The following is a 21586-nucleotide window of genomic DNA, read 5'->3' as shown; positions in this document are numbered from 1 at the left end:
AACTAAAAAAGGTATATTTTCAACCAAAAATGAGTTACATTTTCAATTAAAATAAATCATTTTCTTAAAAAAAGGGATTTTTTTACAAACTGGGAATTTTCACATTAAATTATGAATCTTCAACTTTAATTTTTGAACAAACATGAATTGTTAACTCAAATTAATTACCTTCGACCAAAAAAATAAATTAAATAAATCAATTCCGAAATTAATCAAATCAATTTTCCATTGAAAAATAAATTGTCTACCAAAAAAAACGATATTTGATCAAAATAGTTTAATTTTCCACCAAACATATAAATTTTGAAATCAAATTAAGAATTCACAAAAAAATGCATTAACAAAATTGTTGAATTTACAATTAAAAAAAGATAAAATTTCAATCAAACAGTGTTCTAAATTGTTTTATTTTAAGTTGTCATTTTTAATTTAAGTATTTCCAGATTTTAATGTTAAAAATTAAACGTTTTCAATTCGAAAGTCTTAGTAATTAAAAAAATGTCAGCTTCTCATTTAAAATTGATAAATTATTTTCAATTTTCAAATAACTTCATAATAATGTATATTTTATAAAATATTGTTTCAGTCTAAAACATTCAATTTCAAATTTTTTTAATTGAGAAAAAGAGAATTTGAATTTGAGTAATTTTAAGAGGTATTTAGAAGTTTTGAAAAGTTTCAAAATTAATTCTAAACTTGAAATAATTTAATTAAAAAGAAAACGTAGATTTTTGCGGATTAAAAAAAAAAGAAGCTTTTTAAGAATTGTGAAAGACTTTACAAGAGAAAAAAAAAATATTTTCTTAAGATTCTTAGAAAAATTGAAAATAATTTATCATTTTGGAAATTTTTTTGAAGAGAATATTCAAAAGGATTGAATAAGAATTTTAAAATTGTTGAAAAAGAATCTGGAAGATTTTAAGAAATTGTTTTTAAAATTGCAGGATTTTCTAAAAATTCGATTCATTTCAAAAGACATTTAAAAGTTCTAAAAAATTTCAAAAATAATTCTAAATTTAATTCTTCTAAATATTGTTTTATTTATTAAGTATTATTTTTAAAAAATTTAAATTTTAACATTTTTAGCTCAAAATTGTGTAAAATAGTATGATATAAAAAATGTAAAGTTCATTGATTCTTCAATTTCAAGCCTTGAAAATGATAATGTGGATTAAATTTTTACATATTTTGTCTAAATTTTTAAACTCATTAATTTCTAAAAGTAAAAATTCTAAAAAAAAGTTAAAAAGGCTAAATAGAAATTTAAATTCTTAAAGTTGTCTTTTTTTACAAAATATTTCGATTTATAGGAATAAAAAACGAAATAAAAATAAAAATTCCTTTTTAGTCTTAAACGCAAATTTAAAATCTCTTCCAATTTTATTTTAACTCATCTTTTTTTAAACTTTTTTTTCAGATTTACACATCATCTGTAGAAGATACCAGTTTTAAATTCGCAGAAAAAAAAGTTGTCCAAATAGAGGAACACGTAAAGTGCAGATGCCTTTGTACAATTAAAGCAAGTGTAAGTTGATTCTATTTCTAATTTCAAATTTTCCAAATTGCAAATATTTTAAAGTTTTTAAAGATTTGAAACAGGAATTTTTTCAATTCTCTTTTTATGAAGCAGATTTGAAATTATTTTTTAAAATTCCCGTTCCATATTGAATAATTTCCGGTTACATGTCAAAAAATAATTTTTTTACAAAATTTCCCATTTTCAGAGTGAAAATTAAATTTTTTTATTGAAATTCCGGGTTGCAAGTCACAATGACATTTATTTTATTTTCAAAAATACCCTTTTATAATCTAAAACTATATTTATTTAAAACACTTTCCACTCTAATTCAGAAACATATTTAAACATGTAAAAAATTTATTTTATGGATTGAAATTTTTATTTATTTTCCAAGTATAAAGCTTTAATGAGAAATTATTCAATGTTTAATGTTCTCAATTAAAATGCAATTAAATAACATTATAATTATTGTACAACTTAATTTATTATTATTATAATTAAAAATTTAAATATTAAAAATTGAAGAAAATTGCCCATTGAATCAATTAAAATAGTAAATTTCTTTCTAGTTTTGAATTTCAATTTTAAAAGTTTCATTGTAATTAAAATTGAAACAAACAACTTGTGAGAAAACGAAAAAAAAAGGATTAATCTATTAAAGTTTTGAAAATTCAACTGATAAAAGTTCAATAATCAATTTTCTTCAATTTTCGAAAAATGAATTTTCATTTTTTTTTCATTTTCAACATTTGAAAATTCAATTTTCCTCAATTTACAACAATATCATTTTTAACTGTTAAAAATTCAATTATTCATTTTCTTGAATTTTCAACTGTTGATAATTCAATTTTTTTCAAATTTCGCAAGTTAAAAACCCAATTTTCTCTCAATTTCTACAGTTAAATACTTAATTTTCAATTTTCTTTAATTTTGAACAGTTGAAAATTCAGTTTTCATCACTTATCAAGATGATTCAATTTTCAATTTTTTTTCAATTTTCAACAATTGAAGTTTCATCCGTTTTTAAATTCAATTTCCTTCAATTTGGAATATTCTTTTATTTTGAACAGTTTAAAATTCAACTATATACTCAATTTTGACTAATTATATTTTCAGTTTTCTTCAGTTTAAAACCATTTTAATTTTCAAATGTTGAAAAAAATGGAATAAAAGTTTATTTATTTTCTGAATATTAAACTTTAATGAGAAATTCTTCAATTTTTAATGTTCTGAATTAAAATTTTTAATTCTTTTTTCGAGTTAAATTTCAATTTTTTAATTTTTATTGTGAATAAAATGGAAACTCAGAACTTCTGAGAAAACGCAAAAATGAATTAATCGATTCAACTTTTAAAAATTCAACTGTTAAAAATTCAATGATCAATTTTCTTCAATTTTTAGCTGTGTAAAATTTAATTATCCTCAATTTTCAACAATAGAATTTTGAACTGTTGAAATTTTTTTTTCGATTTTCACAAGAAGAAAATTCAATTTTCAACCGTTGAAAATTCAGTTTTCTTCACGTATCAAGATGCTTCAATTTTCAGCAGATGAACTTTTTACTGTTGATAATTCAATTTTTTTCAATTTTCAAAAATTTAAATTTAAATTTTCTCTTATTTTAACAGTTAAATACTCAATTTTCAATTTTTTCTTCACTTTTCAACAATTGAAGTTTCATCCGTTTTTAAATTCAATTTTCTTCAATTTTTAAAAGTAGTCAATTCAATTTTCAGAAGTTAAGAATTAAATGTTCTCTCATTTTCAACAGTTGAATACTGAATTTTCTTCAATTTTCAACCGTTGAAAATTTATTTTTCTTTCATTTTCGACAGTTGAATACTCAATTTTGTTTAATTATTAACAAATGAAATTCCATCAGTTCAAAATTCAATCTTGAATTTTATTTTCAGTATTTTAAAATTCAATTAACTTCAATTTTTACTAATTAAATTGAAAGTTTTCTTCAGTTTAAAACAATTTTAATTTTCAACTCTTTTAAATTGAAGCTGATATATCAATTATTAAAAATGCAACTGTTGAAAATTGAAGAAAAGTTTATTTATTTTCTGAATATGAAGCTTTAATGAGAAATTTTTCAATTTTTAATATTCTGAATTGAAATCCTAAATTTTTTCTAGTTTTGAACTTTAATTTTAAAAGTTTCATTGTAATTAAAATTGAAATTGAGAACTTCTGATAATACGAAAAAAATAAAAAACTGGATTTAAAAAAATACAATTTTCTTCAATTTTCAACGATAGAATTTTTGAAAACTGATTTATTGAACACTTGTATTTTTGGATAGAAAATCCATTCTTTTGGCGCAAAAATCATCATTTGTTTGAAAAGTCATATTCATTTTTTCAAATTTAAAATTTAAAATTATGTTTGAAAGTTTAACGATTTGGTTTTAAATGCAACTATTTGGTTAAAAATTATGTCTTTTGTTTAAAATTCATTTTTCTTGATTTAAAAACATCTTTTTCCCCGAAAATTGATCTTTTTTTGTTTGCGAATCAACTTTTTTTAAAAGAAGTCGACTCTTTAACTTGATAATTTATCTATTGGGTTGAACAACCAATTTTTTTTGGTTGGAATTTAATCTTTTTTATTTTAAAATTAAACTATTTGGTTGAAGATTATTTTTTTTTAATTTTAGATGAACTACTTTTGCCAAAAACTCATATTTTCGGTTTTAAAATTAGATTTTTGTATAGAAAATTGGCCTTTTTGCCTTAAAAATTTTATTATTTGATAAAAAATGCAAACATTTTTTAAAATTAACTTTTACTTGAAAATTCAACGATTTTGTAATAAATTTGTGTTTTTCGGTTAAATTCATATATTTTTTATTAAAAAATTGAAATCTTTTTGGTTAAAATATTAACTTTTATATTTTTTGTTGATAATTCATATTTTTGTATTACAAATTTTATTATTTGAATAAAAAATTAATTTTTTTATTCAACTGCTCAGTTAAAAATTTGTATCTACGGGATGAAAATTAACAGACTATTTTATAAAAAATGTCACAATTTGGTTGAAATTTTATTTTATTTTTTTAATTTAGGATTCATTTTTGGGCGTGAAAATTTAATTATGTGAAAGTCTTTTTTCAGTTTAAAATTATTTTTTTTGTTGAAAATTCGTTTTTAGCTTAAAATTAACTTTTTGATTAAAAATTGACATTTTTGGGTTGAAAGTTTACTTTTTTTTGTAAAAAATAAGGCTTTTTGGCTTAACAATTTAACAATTTAATATAGGATTCGAATATTTTAATGAAAATGAACTTTTTTGTTGAAAATTCAAATATTATGTAAAAATCCATCTTTCTTAGTTAAAAAATCATTTCTTTCATTACTGAAAATATTTTTTGGGTAAAGATTCATCTTTGAAAGGTAAAAATTTAATTTTTTTTTTATTGAAAACTAATTTTTTTTAGTTTAAAATAAACTTTTTGTGAATTTTTTTTTCGTTGATAATAAACTTTTTTATGGATAATTTATATCTTTAGGTTAATAAATTTTACTGTTTTGAAGAAAATAAGATTTTTTGGCTTCAAAATTGAACAATTTGGTAGAAAATTCAAATCTTTGGTTAAAAATTCATTTATTTTGTTGAAAATAAAATATTTTTAGTTTAAATATAAATGTATAAATGCAAATATTTTGTGAGAAATTCAGTAGTTTTGTCAAAATTTAATTTCTTTCTTAATTACAAACCTTTTTTGGTTGAAGATTTATCTTTGAAATGTAAAAATTTAATTATTCTGTTAAAAATTCTTGTTTTTTTTTAAATTAGTTTTCTTTTAGTTAAAAATATAAAAAAATATTGACAATGCAGATCTTTCGGTTAAAAAAAATTAAACTGTTTTGTAGAAAATAAGCTGTTTTTGGCTTGAAAATTTCATTTTTTTTTTAGTTTAAAAGTAACTTTTTATTTTAAAATTAATTTTTTTGCGAAAAAGTCAACTATTATGTAGAAAATTTGTGGAAATTTTATCTTTATCAGGATGGCCGTTTTAATCGAAAAAAATTCCCGGTTTTTTCCCCGGTTCGCAAACATTTTTCATGGCCAATGAAATTTCAAAAATCAAAGAATATTCTAAACATTTTTCCATATAAAGTAATAAACAATAAACAAAAAATTAATATTCTAGGAATTAATTAATATTCTAGGAATCCTTTAAAAGCTTTAAAATTTTATTTCAAAATCTAGAGAAATCTAGAAGTGGTTTAAAATTTTTCCAAATTCAAAGTAATTTTTTTTCGGAACTTTTTAAATATATTTCAAAATGAATTGAATTTTTTCTATAACAATTGGAAAATCCTGCAAATTTAAACAAAAATTTGAATTCGAATTTACAAATAATAATAGAACACTTTAATTATTTGTAAAATTTATGAGTAATTTTAAAAGATGTTTAGAATTAATTTTAAATTATTTAAATCTTAAAAGCCGCATTTTAATTATTTTAAAAACTGTTAAAATCTAAGTTGGGCAGATTTTCCTTCTGAAAATTCGTAAAATTCCCGGTTTCCCGGTCTTTGACTTTTAAAATTTCTATTTTTTAATTTTTTAAGCCTTTAAAACTGCATTTTAAAATTCGTTAAATTAAAATATATGCTTTTAAAAATAAAAAATTTTTAAAGTAAAAGATTTTCGAATTAAGCATTCTAAACTGAATGATATAATTTAAAAAATCAAAATTTGGAAAAATTATTTTAAAAATGGATTAAACCCAAGTTGGGACTTTTTTCTTCATTGAAAAATCTTTCTGGTCGAAGATTCATCCCTTTATTTGAGTTTGGTTGAAAATTCGATATCTTTTTTAAATTAAAAATTCACTAGTTTTGCTTCAAAGTTCTCCTTTTTGGCTGAAAATGTAATTTTTGGGTTCAAAATTTGTCTTGTTGAATAGCAAATTAAACTATTTTATTGAAAAGTAACTTTTTTAAAATGAAAATTCATAATTGCAATTTAAAAAATCTACTATTTTGTAGAAAATTCGCCTTTTGGATTAAAAAACCTATTTTGTTTAAAAAAAAAGGTTTTTTGGCTTGAAAATAAACTTTTTTTGAAAATTCATAATTTCAAGTTAAAAATTTACCTATTTGATTAAAAATTTTAATGCTTAGTAGAAAATTCAGCAATTAGGTTGAAAGTTTATTTTTTATTAATTAAAAATTCTTTCTGGTTGAAGATTCATCTCTTTGGTTGAAAATATAATTATTTTATTGAAATTTTTTTTTTTTTTAATTGTACTTTTTTGTGGAAAATTCACAATTTTGGGTTGAAAAATCTAAGATTATTTTTTTGGTTGAGTATATATTTTTTTTATTTAGAAGCAATTTTATTTTCGAATGAAAATTTAATTCTTTTGATGAAAAGTCAACAATTTTGCTTAAAAGTCTTCCTTTTTGGCTAGAAATTTTTTTTTCAAAATTTGTCTTTTTGAATTACAAATCATACTATTTTATTGAAAACTATTTTGTTACAAAAAAAAAAGGTTTTTTGGCTTGAAAATGAACTTTTTTGTGAAAACTCATAATTGCAAGTTAAAAATTCAACTATGTGATTAAAATTTTAAATATTTAGTAAAAAATTCAGCAATTAGGTTGAAAGTTTATTTTTTATTAATTAAAAATTCTTTCTGGTTGAAGATTCATCTCTTCGGTTGAAAATTTAATTATTTTGTTGAAAATTGTTTTTTTGTTTTTTAAATTTGACTTTTTTTGTGGAAAATTCACAGTTTTGGGCTTAAAAGTCTAAAATTATTTTTTTGGTTGAGTATATTTTTTATTTATTTATAAGCAATTTTAGTTTCGAATGAAAATTTAATTCTTTTGATCAGAATTCAACAATTTTGCTTAAAAGTCTTCTTTTTTGGATAGAAATTTTTTTTTCAAGATTTGTCTTTTTGAATTACAAATCAAACTATTTTACTGAAAAGTAGCTTTTTTTAAATGAAAATTCATAATTTCAAGTTAAAGAATCCACTATTTTGTAAAAAAATTCGCCTTTTGGATTAAATAAACTATTTTGTTACAAAAAAAAAAGGTTTTTTGGCTTGAAAATGAACTTTTTTTGTGAAAACTCATAATTGCAAGTTAAAAATTCAACTATATGATTAAAATTTTAAATATTTAGTAAAAAATTCAGCAATTAGGTTGAAAGTTTATTTTTTATTAATTAAAAATTCTTTCTGGTTGAAGATTCATCTCTTTGGTTGATAATTTAACTTTTTTGTTAAAAATAAGGCTTTTTGGCTTAAAAATTTAACAATTTGGTAGAGAATTTAAATATTTGGTTAAAACATTTTTATTTCAAGTTAAAAATTCAACTATTCTGTAGAAAATTCGTCCTTTTAGCTTGAAACTTTTACGATTTGGCAGGAAATTAAACTATTTGGTTACAAATTTCAATGTTTGACCGCACTTTAATTATTTTAAAAACTGTTAAAATCGAACTTAGGCAGATTTTCCTTCTTAAAATTCGTAAAATTCCTGGTCCAGCGGCCACCCTGTTTTTTATTAAAAAATCTTTGATTTTAAAAACTTCTAATTTTTTAAGCCTTTAAAACTGAATTTTAAAATTCGTTAAATTAAAATATATGCTTTTCAAAATTAAAATTTTTTAAATTAAAACATTTTTGTATTGAGAATTCTAAACTGAATGATATATTAATTAAAAAAAAAATCAAAATTTGAAAAATGATTTAAAAAACGGATGAAATCAAAGTTGAAGAAAATTTTTAGAATAAATTTATAAATCAAATTATAAATAATTTAATAAGTATCTTTTTAAAGCATCTTTAAATTGGTTACATTAAATCTTTTTTTTTTTTTTTTTTTTTTTTTTTTTTTTTTTTTTTTTTTTTTTTTTTTTTTTTTTTTTTTTTTTTTTTTTTTTTTTTTGAAAATTCGATCATTTGGTTTAAGATTAGGTGACAAAATTCTGTGTAGAGTGAATTTATTTATTTATTTTATTTTTTAATTGATTTTAGCATTGCACCGAGAAACAGGATTACTTGGAGGATGAGTGCAGATGTCAGTGTAGGAATCTTGATGAGAAAGAAAAATGCCAAGCGAGTGATGTCAGGAAGGCGTGGAATCCGGAACTTTGCGCTTGCCAATGTCAGGAAGTTACAACATGTTCCTCAAGATTCTTCTTTGATCAAAACACTTGCAGGTGTGAACGAGAGTGAAAAAGCCTTGGATCTCTTGTAGACATTTTATTTTCTCTTTTTCTATTTTTTTTTATTTGTTTTTTTTATTTTTTGTGTATCTATTGTCTTTCGGAATTACTTTTCAAAATTCGTGTCCGGGTATTTGCAAGGGTGTCTAATGTCACGCCTCCCTCTCTCTCTCGCTCTCACGCTTTGGTGTTGGTCTATATCTAGAATAAGATAAAATAGTCTAACGAAATATGCTTTCAGGGATCAAAGTCTTTAAGTAGTTCAGTAGTTTCGCCTTTCTCTCTCTTTAATTTTTTTTTTTTTTTTTAGCATGTTTACTAGTAATTTTTGGTTGAGAATGCATATTTTTTTATCAATAATTTTATTGTTTGGTTGAAAAGTTAATTTTTTTTAAAACTGTTTTGATGAAAATTCGTCTCTTTAGATAATTTCAAGTTAAAAATTTATCTATTTGATTAGAATTTTTAATATTTAGTAGAAAATTCAGCAATTAGTTTGAAAATTTATTTTTTATTGATTTAAAAATCTTTCTGGTTGAAAATTCATCTCTTTAGTTGAAAAGTCTAATATTATTATTATTATTTTTTTTTTTTGATTTTTTTTTGTTGAACTTTTTAAATATATTTCAAAATGAATTGGATTTTTTCTACAAATGTTATAAAATCCGGCAAATTTAAACAAAAACTTGAGTTTGAATTTACAAATAATAATAGAACACTTTAATTATTTGTAAAATTATTAGAATAATTTTAAAAGATTTTTAGAATTAATTTTAAATTGTTTAAATCTTAAAAACCGCATTTTAATTATTTTAAAAACTGTTAAAATCTAACTTGGGCAGATTTTCCTTCTGAAAATTCGTAAAATTCCCCAGTTTCCCGGTTTGGGAATTATTTATATTTATAGAAATTTGTATAAATTTGAAATTTGGAAATTTATATAGAAAATATAGAAATTTATAGAAATTACTTATACTTATAGAAATATTATAAATAATTATTTTTTTTTTTTTTAAACAGACAATTTTTTTCCGAATTAGTTTTATTTTTGATTAAAAATTTGATTTCTTTTTTAACTGTTTCGATCAAAATTCATCTCTTTGGATTACAGATTTATATTTTTGACTCATCTGTAGAAAAGAATTCTGTTTGGCTTGAAACTTTTACGATTTCGTTGGAAATTTAAATTTTTGGTTGTAAATTAACTTTTTTCTTGAAAATTCGTAATTTCAAGTAAAAAATTAAACTATTTAATTGAAAATTTTAATTTATGGTAGAAAATACAATAAATAAGTTGAAATTTTATTTTTTTTCTTAATTGTATATTCTTTCTGGTTGAAGATTCATCTATTTTCTTGAAAATTTCATGATTTTATTTAAAAATCGTTTGTTTTTTTTGAATTGGATGTTTTTTTTTTTTGGAAAATTAACAATTTTGGGTTCAAAATTTGTCTTCTTGAATAGAAAATTAAACTATGTTATTGAAAAGTAACTTTTTTTGAAATGAAAATTCATAATTGCAAGTTAAAAAATCCACTATTTTGTTTTACAAAAAGGTTTTTGGCTTGGAAATGACCTTTTTTTGAAAACTCATAATTTCAAGTTAAAAATTCAACTATTGGATTAAAATTTTAAATATTTAGTAGAAAATTCAGCAATTAGGTTGAAAGTTTATTTTTTATTGATTTAAAAATATTTCTGGTTGAAGATACATCTCTTTAGTTGAAAAGTCTAATATTATTTTATTCTTTTTTTGGGAGAGAGAATTATTTTTTTTTCCAAATTAATTTTATTTTCGATTGAAAATTCGATTTTTTTAAAACTGTTTTGATGAAAATTCGTCTCTTTGGATTACAGATTTATATTTTTGACTGATCTGTAGAAAAGAATTCTGTTTAGCTTGAAACTTTTAAGATTTCGTTGAAAATTTAAATTTTTGGTAGTAAATTAACTTTTTTCTTGAAAATTCGTAATTTCAAGTAAAAAATTTTACTATTTAATTCAAAATTAAAATTTATAGTAGAAAATACAATAATTAGGTTAAAATTTTATTTTTTTTTCTTCACTGAAAAATCTTTCTAATTTAAGATTCATCTCCTTATTTGAAAAGTCTAATATTATTATTTTTTTAGAGACAATTTTTTTTCGAATTAATTTTATTTTTGATTGAAAACAAGGCTTTTTTAAAAACTGTTTTGATGAAAATTCGTCTTTTTGGATTACAGATTTATATTTTTGACTGATCTGTAGAAAAGAATTCTGTTTGGCTTGAAACTTTTACGATTTCGTTGGAAATTTAAATTTTTGGTTGTAAATTAACTTTTTTCTTGAAAATTCGTAATTTCAAGTAAAAAATTAAACTATTTAATGGAAATTTTAATTTGTGGTAGAAAATACAATAAGTAAGTTGAAATTTTATTTTTTTTCTTAATTGGAAATTCTTTCTGGTTGAAGATTCATCTATTTTCTTGAAAATTTCATGATTTTATTTAAAAATCGTTTTTTTTTTTTAAATTGGATATTTTTTTTTTGAAAATTAATAATTTTGGGTTCAAAATTTGTCTTCTTGAATAGAAAATTAAACTATGTTATTGAAAAGTAACTTTTTTAAAATGAAAATTCATAATTGCAAGTTAAAAAATCCACTATTTTGTAGAAAAAACGCCTTTTGGATTAAATAAACTATTTTGTTACAAAAAAAAGGTTTTTTGGCTTGAAAATGAACTTTTTTGTGGAAACTCATAATTTCAAGTTAAAAATTCAACTATTTGATTAAAATTTTAAATATTTAGTAGAGAATTCAGCAATATTCATCTCTTTCGTTGAAAATCTAATTATTTTGTTAAAAATTCTTTTTTTTTTTAAATTGGACTTTTTTTGTTTAAAATTCACAATTTTGGGTTAAACAATCTTATATTATTTTTTTGGTAGAGAATTATTTTTCTTTTTTTGAGAAGCAATTTTATTTTTGATTGAGAATTTAATTCTTTTGTTGAAAATTCAACAATTTTGTTTAGAAGTTCTCATTTTTGGTTGAAAATTGAACTTTATGGTTGTACATTTATCTTTTATAATTGAAATTTAAATTATTTAATTGAAAAGTAACTTTTTCAAAATGAAAATTCATAATTTCAAGTAAAAATTCGTACTTTTGTCTTGAAACATTAACGATTTTTTCGAAAATTCAACTATTTGGTTTAAATTTTTTAATTTTTAGTAGAAAATACATCAATTAGGTTGAATTTTTTTTTCTTACATGAAAAATCTTTCTTGTTCGAAGATTTATCTCTATGGTTGAAATTTTAACTAGTTTTTAAAAAATAAGGCTCTTTGACTTAAAAATTTAAGAATTTATTAGAGAGTTTAAATATTTGGCTGAAAATGAACTTTTTTGTTGAAAATTTATCATTTCAAATTGTTGAAAATTTACTTATATTGTTGTAAGTTAGTTTTTTTTTTAATGAACTTTTTTTGTTGAAAATTCACAATTTCGAGTTTAAAAGCCTATTTTTTTTTTTTTGGTTGAGAATTCTTTTTTTTTTTTGACAAGAAATTTTATTTTTGATTGAAAATTAAACTATTTTGATGCAAATTCAACAATTTTGTTGAAAATTTAAATGCTTAATGCAAAATTCATCAATTAGGTTTCAATTTAAATTTTTTTCTTAATTGAAAAATCGTTCGTGGTTGAAGATTCATCTCTTTAATTGATAATTAAACTATTTTGTTAAAAAATAATGCTTTTTGGTTTAAAAATTTAACAATTTGGTAAAGAATTTAAATATTTGGTTGAAAATTAACTTTTTTGTTGAAAATTTATAATTTCAAGTTAAAAATTAAACTATTCTGTAGAAAATTCGTCTTTTTAAATTTAAACTTTTACGATTTGGTAGGAAATTAAATTATTTCGTTGAAAATTTAAATGTTTGGTTGTAAATGAACTTTTTTTTGAAAATTCGTAATTCGAAGCTAAAAATTTGACTTTTATTTTTTTTCTTCATTAAAAAATTTTTCTGGCTGAAGATTCATCTCTTTGGTTGATAATTTAAATTTAATTTCAAGTTAAAAAATCTAATATTATTTTTTGGTTGAGAATACTTTTTTTATTTCTTTATTTGAGAAGCAATTTTATTTTTGATTGAAAATCAAATTTTTTTTTATGAAATTTCAACAATTTTGTTTAAAAGTCCTCCTTTTTGGTTGAAAATTTAATTTTTGGGTTCAAAATTTGTCTTCTTGAATAGCAAATTAAACTATTTTATTGAAATGTAACTTTTTTTTAAAAGAAAATTCATAATTGCAAGTTCATTTTTAAGCCAAGTTAAAAATTCAACTATTTGATTAAAATTTTTAATATTTAGTAGAAAATTCAGCAATTAAGTTGCAAGTTTATATTTTCCTTCACTGAAAAATCTTTTAGGTTTACGATTATTCACCTATTTGGTTGAAAATTTACTTATTTTATTGAAATTTTTTTTTAATTTGACTTTTGTTGTTGAAAATTCACAATTTTGGGTTGAAAAATCTAATATTATTTTTTTGTTTAACAATTCTTCTTTTTTTGGGAAAGAATTTAATTTTTGATTGAAAATTTAATTCTTTTCATGAAAATTCAACTATTTTGCTTAAAAGTTCTCCTTTCTAGTTGAGAATTTCATTTTTTGTTGTTGAAAATTTTTCTTTTTGAATTACAAATCAAACTACTTGATTGAAAAGTAACTTTTTTCAATGAAAATTTATAATTTCGAGTAAAAAATTCGTCTTTTTAGCTTGAAACTTTAACGAATTGTTCGAAAATTAAATTATTTAGTTGAAAATTTAAATGTTTAGTAGAAAATGCAGCAATTTGGTTAAAATTTTATTTTTTTATTGATTGAAAAGTCTTTCTTGTTTGAAGATGCATCCCTTTGGTTAAAATTTTAACTAGTTTGTCAAAAATAAGGCTTTTTGACTTAAAAATTGAATAATTTGGTAGAGAATTTAAATATTTGGTTGTAAATTAACTTTTTTTTGGAAAATTCGTGATTGTAAGTTAAAAATTCCACTATTTAATTGAAAATTTTAATGTATAGTAAAAAACTCAATAATTAAGTTGACATTTTTTTTTCTTTATTAAAAAATGTTTCTGGTTGGAGATTAATCTCTTTGGTTGAAAACTCAATTATTTTGTTAAAAAAAGGATTTTTGACTTAAAATTTTGAAATTTGGTAGAGAATTTAAATATTTGGTTGAAAATTAACTTTTTTGTTGAAAATTTACCATTTTAAGTTAAAAATTCATCTATTTAATTGAAAATTTAAGTATTTAGTAGAAAATTCAGCAATTTTGGTTTTTAAAATCTAATATTAATTTTTGGTTGAGTATTATTTTTCTTTTTTTTTTTTTTTTTTTTTTTTTTTTTTTTTTTTTTTTTTTTTTGAGAAGAAATTTTATTTTTAATTGAAAATTTAGGTTTTTTTTATGAAAATTCCACAATTTTGCTTAAAAGTCCTTCCTTTTGGTTGTAAATTTAATTTTTTGTTTAAAGTTTGTCTTCTTCAATTGCAAATTTAACTATTTTATTAAAAAGTAACTTTTTTAAAATGAAAATTTATAATTGTAAGTTCAAAAGTCAACTATTTTGTAAGATATTCGCCTTTTAGATTAAAAATGAAAACTTAACAAATTTGCTTAAAAGTCCACTTTTTTGGCTGAAAATTAAAATTTTTTCTCGAAAATTTGTCTTTTTGATTTGCAATTGAAACTATTTAATTGAAAAGTAACTTTTTTTATGAAAATTCATCATTTTACTAAAAAATTCTTCTTTTCAGCTTCAAGCTTTTACGATTTAGTAGGAAGTTAAATTATTTTGTTAAAAATTTAAAAGCTTAATGGAATATTAAACAGTTAGGTCGAATATTTTTTTCTTCATTGAAAAATCTTTCGGGTAAAGATTCACCTATTATTTTGAAAATTTTTTGTTGTTAACTTTTTTCCTGAAAATTTTTAATATTAAATTAAAAATTCCAGTATTTCATTGAAAATTTAAATATTTAGTAGAAAATTCAGCAATTTTATTGAAAATTTAATTATTTTGTTAGAAATTCGTTTTGTTTAATTCGACATTTTTTGTTGAAATTTTTGTTTGAAAATTAAACTTTTATGTTGAAAATTTTTCTTCTTGGGTTGAAAATTCAACTATTTGATTGAAAATTAATTTTCAAGTTAAAAATATAACTGCTCTGTAAAAAATACGTGTTTTTAGTTTAAAATTTTCATGATTTATTAGGAAATTTAACTGAAAATGTAACTTTTTAGTAAAAAATGAAATAATTTAATTGAAATTTTATTGCTTTCTTGGTTGAAGATTCATCTCATTCGTTGAAAATTATTATTTTTTCAATTGAAAATTCACAATTGGCTTGACATTTTATTTCTTTATTGGCTGAAGATTTATCTTTTTGTTTTTAGATTGTTCTCTTTTGTAAGAAATTCGTCTTTTTTTAGTTGAAATTTAAACTGTTTGGTAGAAAATACGATTTTCTGGTTTGAAAATTTATCAAGTTGGTAGAGAATTCAAATATTTGGTATAAAAATTAACTTTCGTGTTGAAAATGAAAATTTTTGTTTCTAATTGTTAAATATTTGTTTCATTTGTTAAAAATATTAACAAACTGTTCTGTAAAAAAAATTAGTCATTTTGGCTGGAAACCTCAACAATTTTGTAGAAAATTCAACTATTTGGTTGAAAATTGGACTATTTAGTAGAAAATTCCAAAAACTGGTTGAGATTTTATTTCTCTATTGAGTGAAAAATTTTTCTTGTTCGAAGATTCATCTCTAGTTGAAAACTTAACCATTTTGTTGAACATTGTACTTTTTTTTCGTTGAGAATGAACTTTTTTTGGAAATTAAAGTTTAGGAGTCGAAAATTATACTTTTTTTCTAGAAAATAGGACTTTTCGGTTTAAAAATGTAAAAATTTGGTAGAAAATTCAAATATTTTGTTGAAAATTAACTTTTTGGTTGAAAATTTTAGTTTTTAGCTAGCTATAGAAAATCTTTTGAACACTTCAGAACATTCTGATAAAAATAAATCAGAAAAACATTTAAAAAAGAGTAAAGATTGAACAATACATAAACAGCAGACTTGATAATTATTCATTTTTTAATTTTTGATTTAGAATTTTATCAGGAGATCGATTTTGATTCCTTATTCTTATCAATTTTTGTCTAGTTAATTTTTTGTAAAATAGAAACTTGATTTTTATAGTATATTTTCCTGTGCTTTTCAATTTAAAATTTTTTCGAAGCACATAACATTCTTTTTTTGGTTGAGAATTCATCATTTTTTGGGTGGCATTTTTTTTTATTGAAAAATTTAATTCTTTTGTTGAAAATTCAACGAATTTGTTTAAAAGGCCACTTGTTTGGTGTAAAATTTAACTTTTCTTGTAGTTAAAAATTCTTATTTTCGAGTCGAAAATTATACTATTTTTTAGAAGAATCGTCTTTTTGGCTTAAAAGTTTAATTATTTGGTAAAAAATTCTAACATTTGATTGAAAAGTCAACTATTTTGCAGAAAATTTGTGTTTTTCGGTTAAATTCAAATATTTGTTAGTTAAAATTGAAATCTTTTTGGTTGAAATATCAACCTTTATATTTTTTGTTAAGAATTCATTTTTTTTAAATTTGTTTATTTGGATAAAAAATCAATTTTTTTATTTAACTGCGCAGGTACAAATTTGTCTTTTTGGGTTAAAAATTTGTATGTCCGGGATGGAAATTAACAGACTATTTTATAGAAAATGTAAGAAGTTGGATGAAATTTTATTTTTTTCTTGATTTGGAATTCATTTTTGGGCATGAAAATTTAATTGTGTGAAATTTTTTTTAGTTAAAATTTTTTTTCAATTCGTTTTCTTTGCTTACAATTAACTGTTTTATTGAAAATTCACATTTTTGGGTTGAAAAATTAACTTCGTTGTAGAAAAGAAGTCTTCTTGGCTTCAAAGTTTAACAATTTGGTAGAGAATTAAAATATTTGACTGAAAATTAACCTTTTTGTTTTGAGAATTCAATTATTATTTAGAAAATTCATCGTTTTTTTAGTAAAAAAGGGGTTTTTTTCTTAACTGAAAATTTTTTTTGGTTACAAATTCTTCTTTTAAAGATAAAATCTTAATTGTCGTTGTTGAAAATTCATTTTTTTTCTAGTTTAAAATTAACTTTTTTGTGGATTTTTTTTCGTTTAAAATAAACTTTTTTATTGCAAATTTATATCTTTAGGTTAAAAAAAGTTAACTGTTTTGCAGAAAATAAAGTTTTTTGACTTAAAAATTTAACAATCTAGCTAGAAAATTCAAATATTTAGTTGAAAATTAATTTGTTTATTGAAGATTCATATTTGCGCGTTAAGAATTTAACTATTTTATAGAAAATTTGTCTTTTTTTTGGTTAAATTCAAGTATTTGGTTAAAAATTCATCTATTTTGTTGAAAATGCAATATTTTTAGTTTGAAAATATCTGTTTAAAAATAATCTCTTTCTTGATTACAAATCTTTTTTGGTTGAAGATTTTTCTTTTTTTGTTGCAATTTTTTTTTTTTTTTTAGTTTAAAATGAGTTTTTCATTAAAAATTTACATTTTTGGGTTGAAAATTCATATTTCTTTTGTCAAAAAAATAAGGCTTTTTGGCTTAAAATTTAAAAAATTTGATATAGAATTCCAATATTTTGGATGAAAATTAACTTTTTTGTTGAGAATTTAAATATTATGTAGAAAAATTTAATAGTTTTGTTGGAAATTCATTCTTTTTAGCTTAAAATTAATATCTTTAGTATTTTTAGGTTAAAAAATTTAACTGTTTTTCAGAAAATAAGACTTTTTGGCTTCAAAACTTTACAATTTGGTAAAAAAATTCAAATATTTGGTTGAAAATTAACTTTTTTTATTAAAGATTCATATTTTCGGGTTGAGAATTCAACTATTATATAGAAAATTGGTCTTTTTGGTTAAACTCAACTATTTGGTTAAAAATTAATCTAGTTTGTTGAAAATGCAATATTTTTATTTTAAATATAACTGTTTTAGTTAAAAATAGAAAAAAATTATTGACAATTCAGATCTTTAGGTTAAAAAAAGTAAACTGTTTTGTAAAAAATAAGCTTTTTGGGTTAAAAATTTAAATTTTTGGAAATTTTATCTTTTTCGTAGGTTATTAATTAGAAAATTATCTGTTTTAAAGCATATTTAAATTGATTATATTTTATTGTTTTTTATTTAACATTAAGATATTTTTCGTGCCAAAAGTCGGATATTTGAAGAAGAAAAAAGTAATTTTTCTATGATTTTAAGAATTAAAATATTATAACTTATGTTATTTCAAATAAAAAACATTCTTTATGAAAAATGTTAAAATTTAACAAAATACGGCTTATTTTTATCGGGAAAACATTCTATATAACTCTACTGTTTCCAATTTTTAAAATAACTAAATAATCTTAAAATATAATTATTTGTTTTAAAAAAAACAAACTTTTCTAACGGTTTAGAGCCATAGAAACCATGGAAAATTTAATTTTCAAATGGTTGGAAGTGAAGTTTTTTGGTTGAAAATTCGTTGTTTTTTTTAGCTTAAAATGAGTTTTTCATTAAAAATTCATATTTGTGGATTGAAAGTTTACCTTCTTTGTAAAAAATAAAACCTTTTGACTTAAAAATTTAAAAATTTGATATAGAATTCGAATATTTTGATGAAAATTAGCTTTTTTTTTAATTAATTTTTTTTTTAGTTTAAAATTAACTTTTTTTGTGGATTTTTTTTCGTTTAAAATAAACTGTTTTATTGGTAATTTATATCTTTAGGTTAAAAAATTTGACAATTTACAATTTGGTAAGAAATTCAAATATTTGGTTGAAAATTGAATTTTGTGAACAATTTAATATTTTTGTTAAAGTTCATTATCTTTCTTCATAACAAACCTTTTTTGGCCGAAGATTTATCTTTGAAGTTTAAAAATTTAATTATTCTGTTAAAAATGATTTTTTTTTAAATTAGTGTTCTTTTAGTTAAAAATATAAAAAAATATTGACAATTCAGATCTTTAGGTTAAAAAAATTAAACTGTTTTGTAGAAAATAACCTTTTTGGGTTAAAAATTTAATAATTTGTTAGAGAATTCAAATATTTGGTTTAAAATTAACTGTTTTGTTCCATTTTTTTTTTTTTGTAAACAATTTAATAGTTTTGTTAAAATTTTATTTCTTTTTTGACTAGAAATCTGTTTTAGTAGAAGATTTATCTTTAAAAGGTGAAAATTAAATTATTTTGTTGAAGATTTCTTTATTTTTTAGTTTAAAAGTAACTTTTTAGTTTATTTTTTTATTTTTATTTGATTAATTATTAATATTTATTATTAATTTTTATTAATTTATTTATTTAATTACTTTATTTTATTTAATTTTAATTTATTTAATTTATTTATTCAATTTCTTTTATTTACTGTAAATAATTGAGATTTTATTTACTTTCAATTATTGTTTGAAAGTTCATTCTTTCTGAATTCAACTAGTTTTTTAAAGAAATTCGTTTTTCTGAATTGAAACTTATTGTTTTTAATTAAAATTACCCTATTTCATTTTGTAATAAAAATTATCTTTTTTAGACTAAAAATTCAATTATTTGGTTGAAAATTCAACTATTCGGTCAAAAATTTATTAATATTGTTAAAGATTTATTCTTTGGGTTAAAAACTAAATATCTTTCAATTAATTACATTTAATTTAATTTTATTTAAAATTAAGTTAGTTGCCGTGCCAAAAGTCGGATATTTAAAAAAAATAGTTTTTCTAAGATTTTAAGAATTAAAACATTATAACTGATGTTATTTCAAATAAGAAACGTTATTCTTGAACCAAAATGTTAAAATTTACAACAGCAACAACAACCAATTATTGAAAAATGATTGCATTTTAATAAATGACTGCTTATTTTTTTCGAGAAAATATTCTGTACAACTCTACTGTTTCCAATTTAAAAAATTACTAAATAATTTTAAAATATAATTATTTGTTTAAAAAAAACTTTTCTAACGATTCAGAGCCATAGAAAACATGAAAAAATTTACTTTAAAAATTGGAAACAGTAGAGTTGTAGAGAATGTTTTTCCAAAAAAAATGCCATCCATTATTAAAATGCAATCATTTCAAAAAAATTGGTAAGAAAAGCCAGAATTTGAGAAGAAAAATGACCATTTTTCAGGTCAAGGATGCAGGTCATTTTAAACTTTAATTTATATTGTTAGAAACTTAATTGTGGGTATGAAATCTTTATTTTTTTAAATAAAAAATTAATTTTATTTAACAATTTTTAAATATATTTTGCTTCATAGTTAAAATATTATTTAAATTAATAATTTAAGGAAAGGTAAAAAAAATTCAATTTGCAAAAAACATGGTTAAAATTACCGGTTTTTCTTGTTGTGAATTTTAACATTTTTCACCAGTAATCTTGATTTTTATTTGGAATTACATCAGTTATAAAATTTCGATTCTTGAAATCATAGAAAAATAGTAGAAAATTATTTTGACTACCAAATTATGAAATAATTCAATAAAGATTTGAAATTTTTATCATTAAAAAATCAAAAAAATCTCTTTCAGATAATCTTTGTTTCTAATAAGTTGAATTTCTCTTTATAAAATTTAAATTAAAAAATTTCAAGGGAAAAAAGGAGACTGTGATCCCTATTTCTAATTGTACTCTCTGCATTATTATCAATTTTACTTTAACCAAGTCTTTAGAAGACATTTTGCATTCTCTCCCTTTCTCACTCGCTTATTTTTATTATTTTTTTTTTTTTTTTCTCTAAAAAATAAAGAACAAGTGCAAATTTCTGAATTTGCATAAGAATACAAAGTACCTTCTCAAAATCGCTTGAACACACAATGCTTGAGAAAATTAGAACTTGAAATATGCACGGCTTTCAGAGAAAAAGAAAAGATAATCCGCAAAGAGGCTGTAATTTACATCAAAATTCATCATATTGTTTACAACTCGGTGACAATGGAAATTTCAATTTTCAGCTGCAGGGAATTGACAGTGACACAATGGCTGATTGACGACAGAACCGGTTACAACTTTCGTTCAACCAGTGGAAACTTGCGAGACAGATCACCACTGATTGTGCCTCTGAATTCGTACGATCCGAGAAAAAGACCTCAGCCAGATCCTCGATTTAATTAAGAAATTCGGAAAAAAAAATTTTAAACAACAAAAAACCCAATGTTAATCGGTTAGCCAATTTTGAGCGAAAACTGAAAAAACTATTGGAAACTGGAGATTATAAAGGCTGGGAAAGCTTGAACTGAGCAGCAAGGGCGAATCTGGGATTTTTTTTGCAGTTTTTTTTTAAAGGGGGTGATTGTGAATTTTTTTGGACGAATTTATGTGAAAGGGGGTGGTTAAGAAAGTTTGTTATAAATGGATATAATGAAGCGATAAATTCAAGTTTTATTATATATTTCAATTATAATGTTTACATTTATTAAACAGAAAAAAGAAACTGAAAAGACACATTTTTTTGTTTAAATTAGACTTTTATTAAATTTGTTGTTCTGAATTTTTTATCAATTAAAATTTACCTATTTAATTTTCTGTTAGAAAGTGATAATTTTTAGATTGCAAATTTAACTATTCAGTTAAAAATTTGTTTATATTGTTAAACATTGATTTTTTTGGTTAAAAACTAATTTTTTTAATGTAAAATTCAACTATTTGATTTAAAATTAAATTTACTGATGAAATTAAAAAATGTAGGGTTGAAAATTCAACAATTTGGTCGAAATATAATTTTTTTGTTGAAAGTTCAACTGTTTTGTGAAAA

The 21586-nt window shown here is 20.7% G+C and overlaps 2 protein-coding genes across 4 annotated transcripts in view; one reads left to right on the top strand and one right to left on the bottom strand.

Annotated features, from left to right (window-relative positions):
* The window catches only part of LOC117168884 (vascular endothelial growth factor A-A), an 86655-nt gene extending 65403 nt beyond the window's left edge, over positions 1-21252 (top strand). The window contains exons 4-6 of one of the 2 annotated variants that reach the window (XM_033354782.1): positions 1418-1525; positions 8529-8713; positions 20787-21252. In XM_033354782.1, the coding sequence (XP_033210673.1) occupies positions 1418-1525; positions 8529-8713; positions 20787-20946 (453 nt within the window). In that variant the 3' untranslated portion in view covers positions 20947-21252. The remainder of the gene's footprint in view (positions 1-1417; positions 1526-8528; positions 8714-20786) is intronic. The other variant, XM_033354783.1, reaches the window with a different exon arrangement.
* Positions 1-21586, bottom strand: part of LOC117168883 — a 62662-nt gene that overhangs the window by 35677 nt on the left and 5399 nt on the right. The gene's annotated exons all lie outside the window — the stretch shown is intronic.

Source organism: Belonocnema kinseyi, chromosome 3 (assembly GCF_010883055.1).
Source record: "Belonocnema kinseyi isolate 2016_QV_RU_SX_M_011 chromosome 3, B_treatae_v1, whole genome shotgun sequence".
In the NCBI taxonomy this organism is placed as follows: Eukaryota; Metazoa; Arthropoda; class Insecta; order Hymenoptera; family Cynipidae; genus Belonocnema; species Belonocnema kinseyi.
Note: the sequence above shows the minus strand (reverse complement) of the source record. Positions and strands in the feature narration are given on the sequence as shown.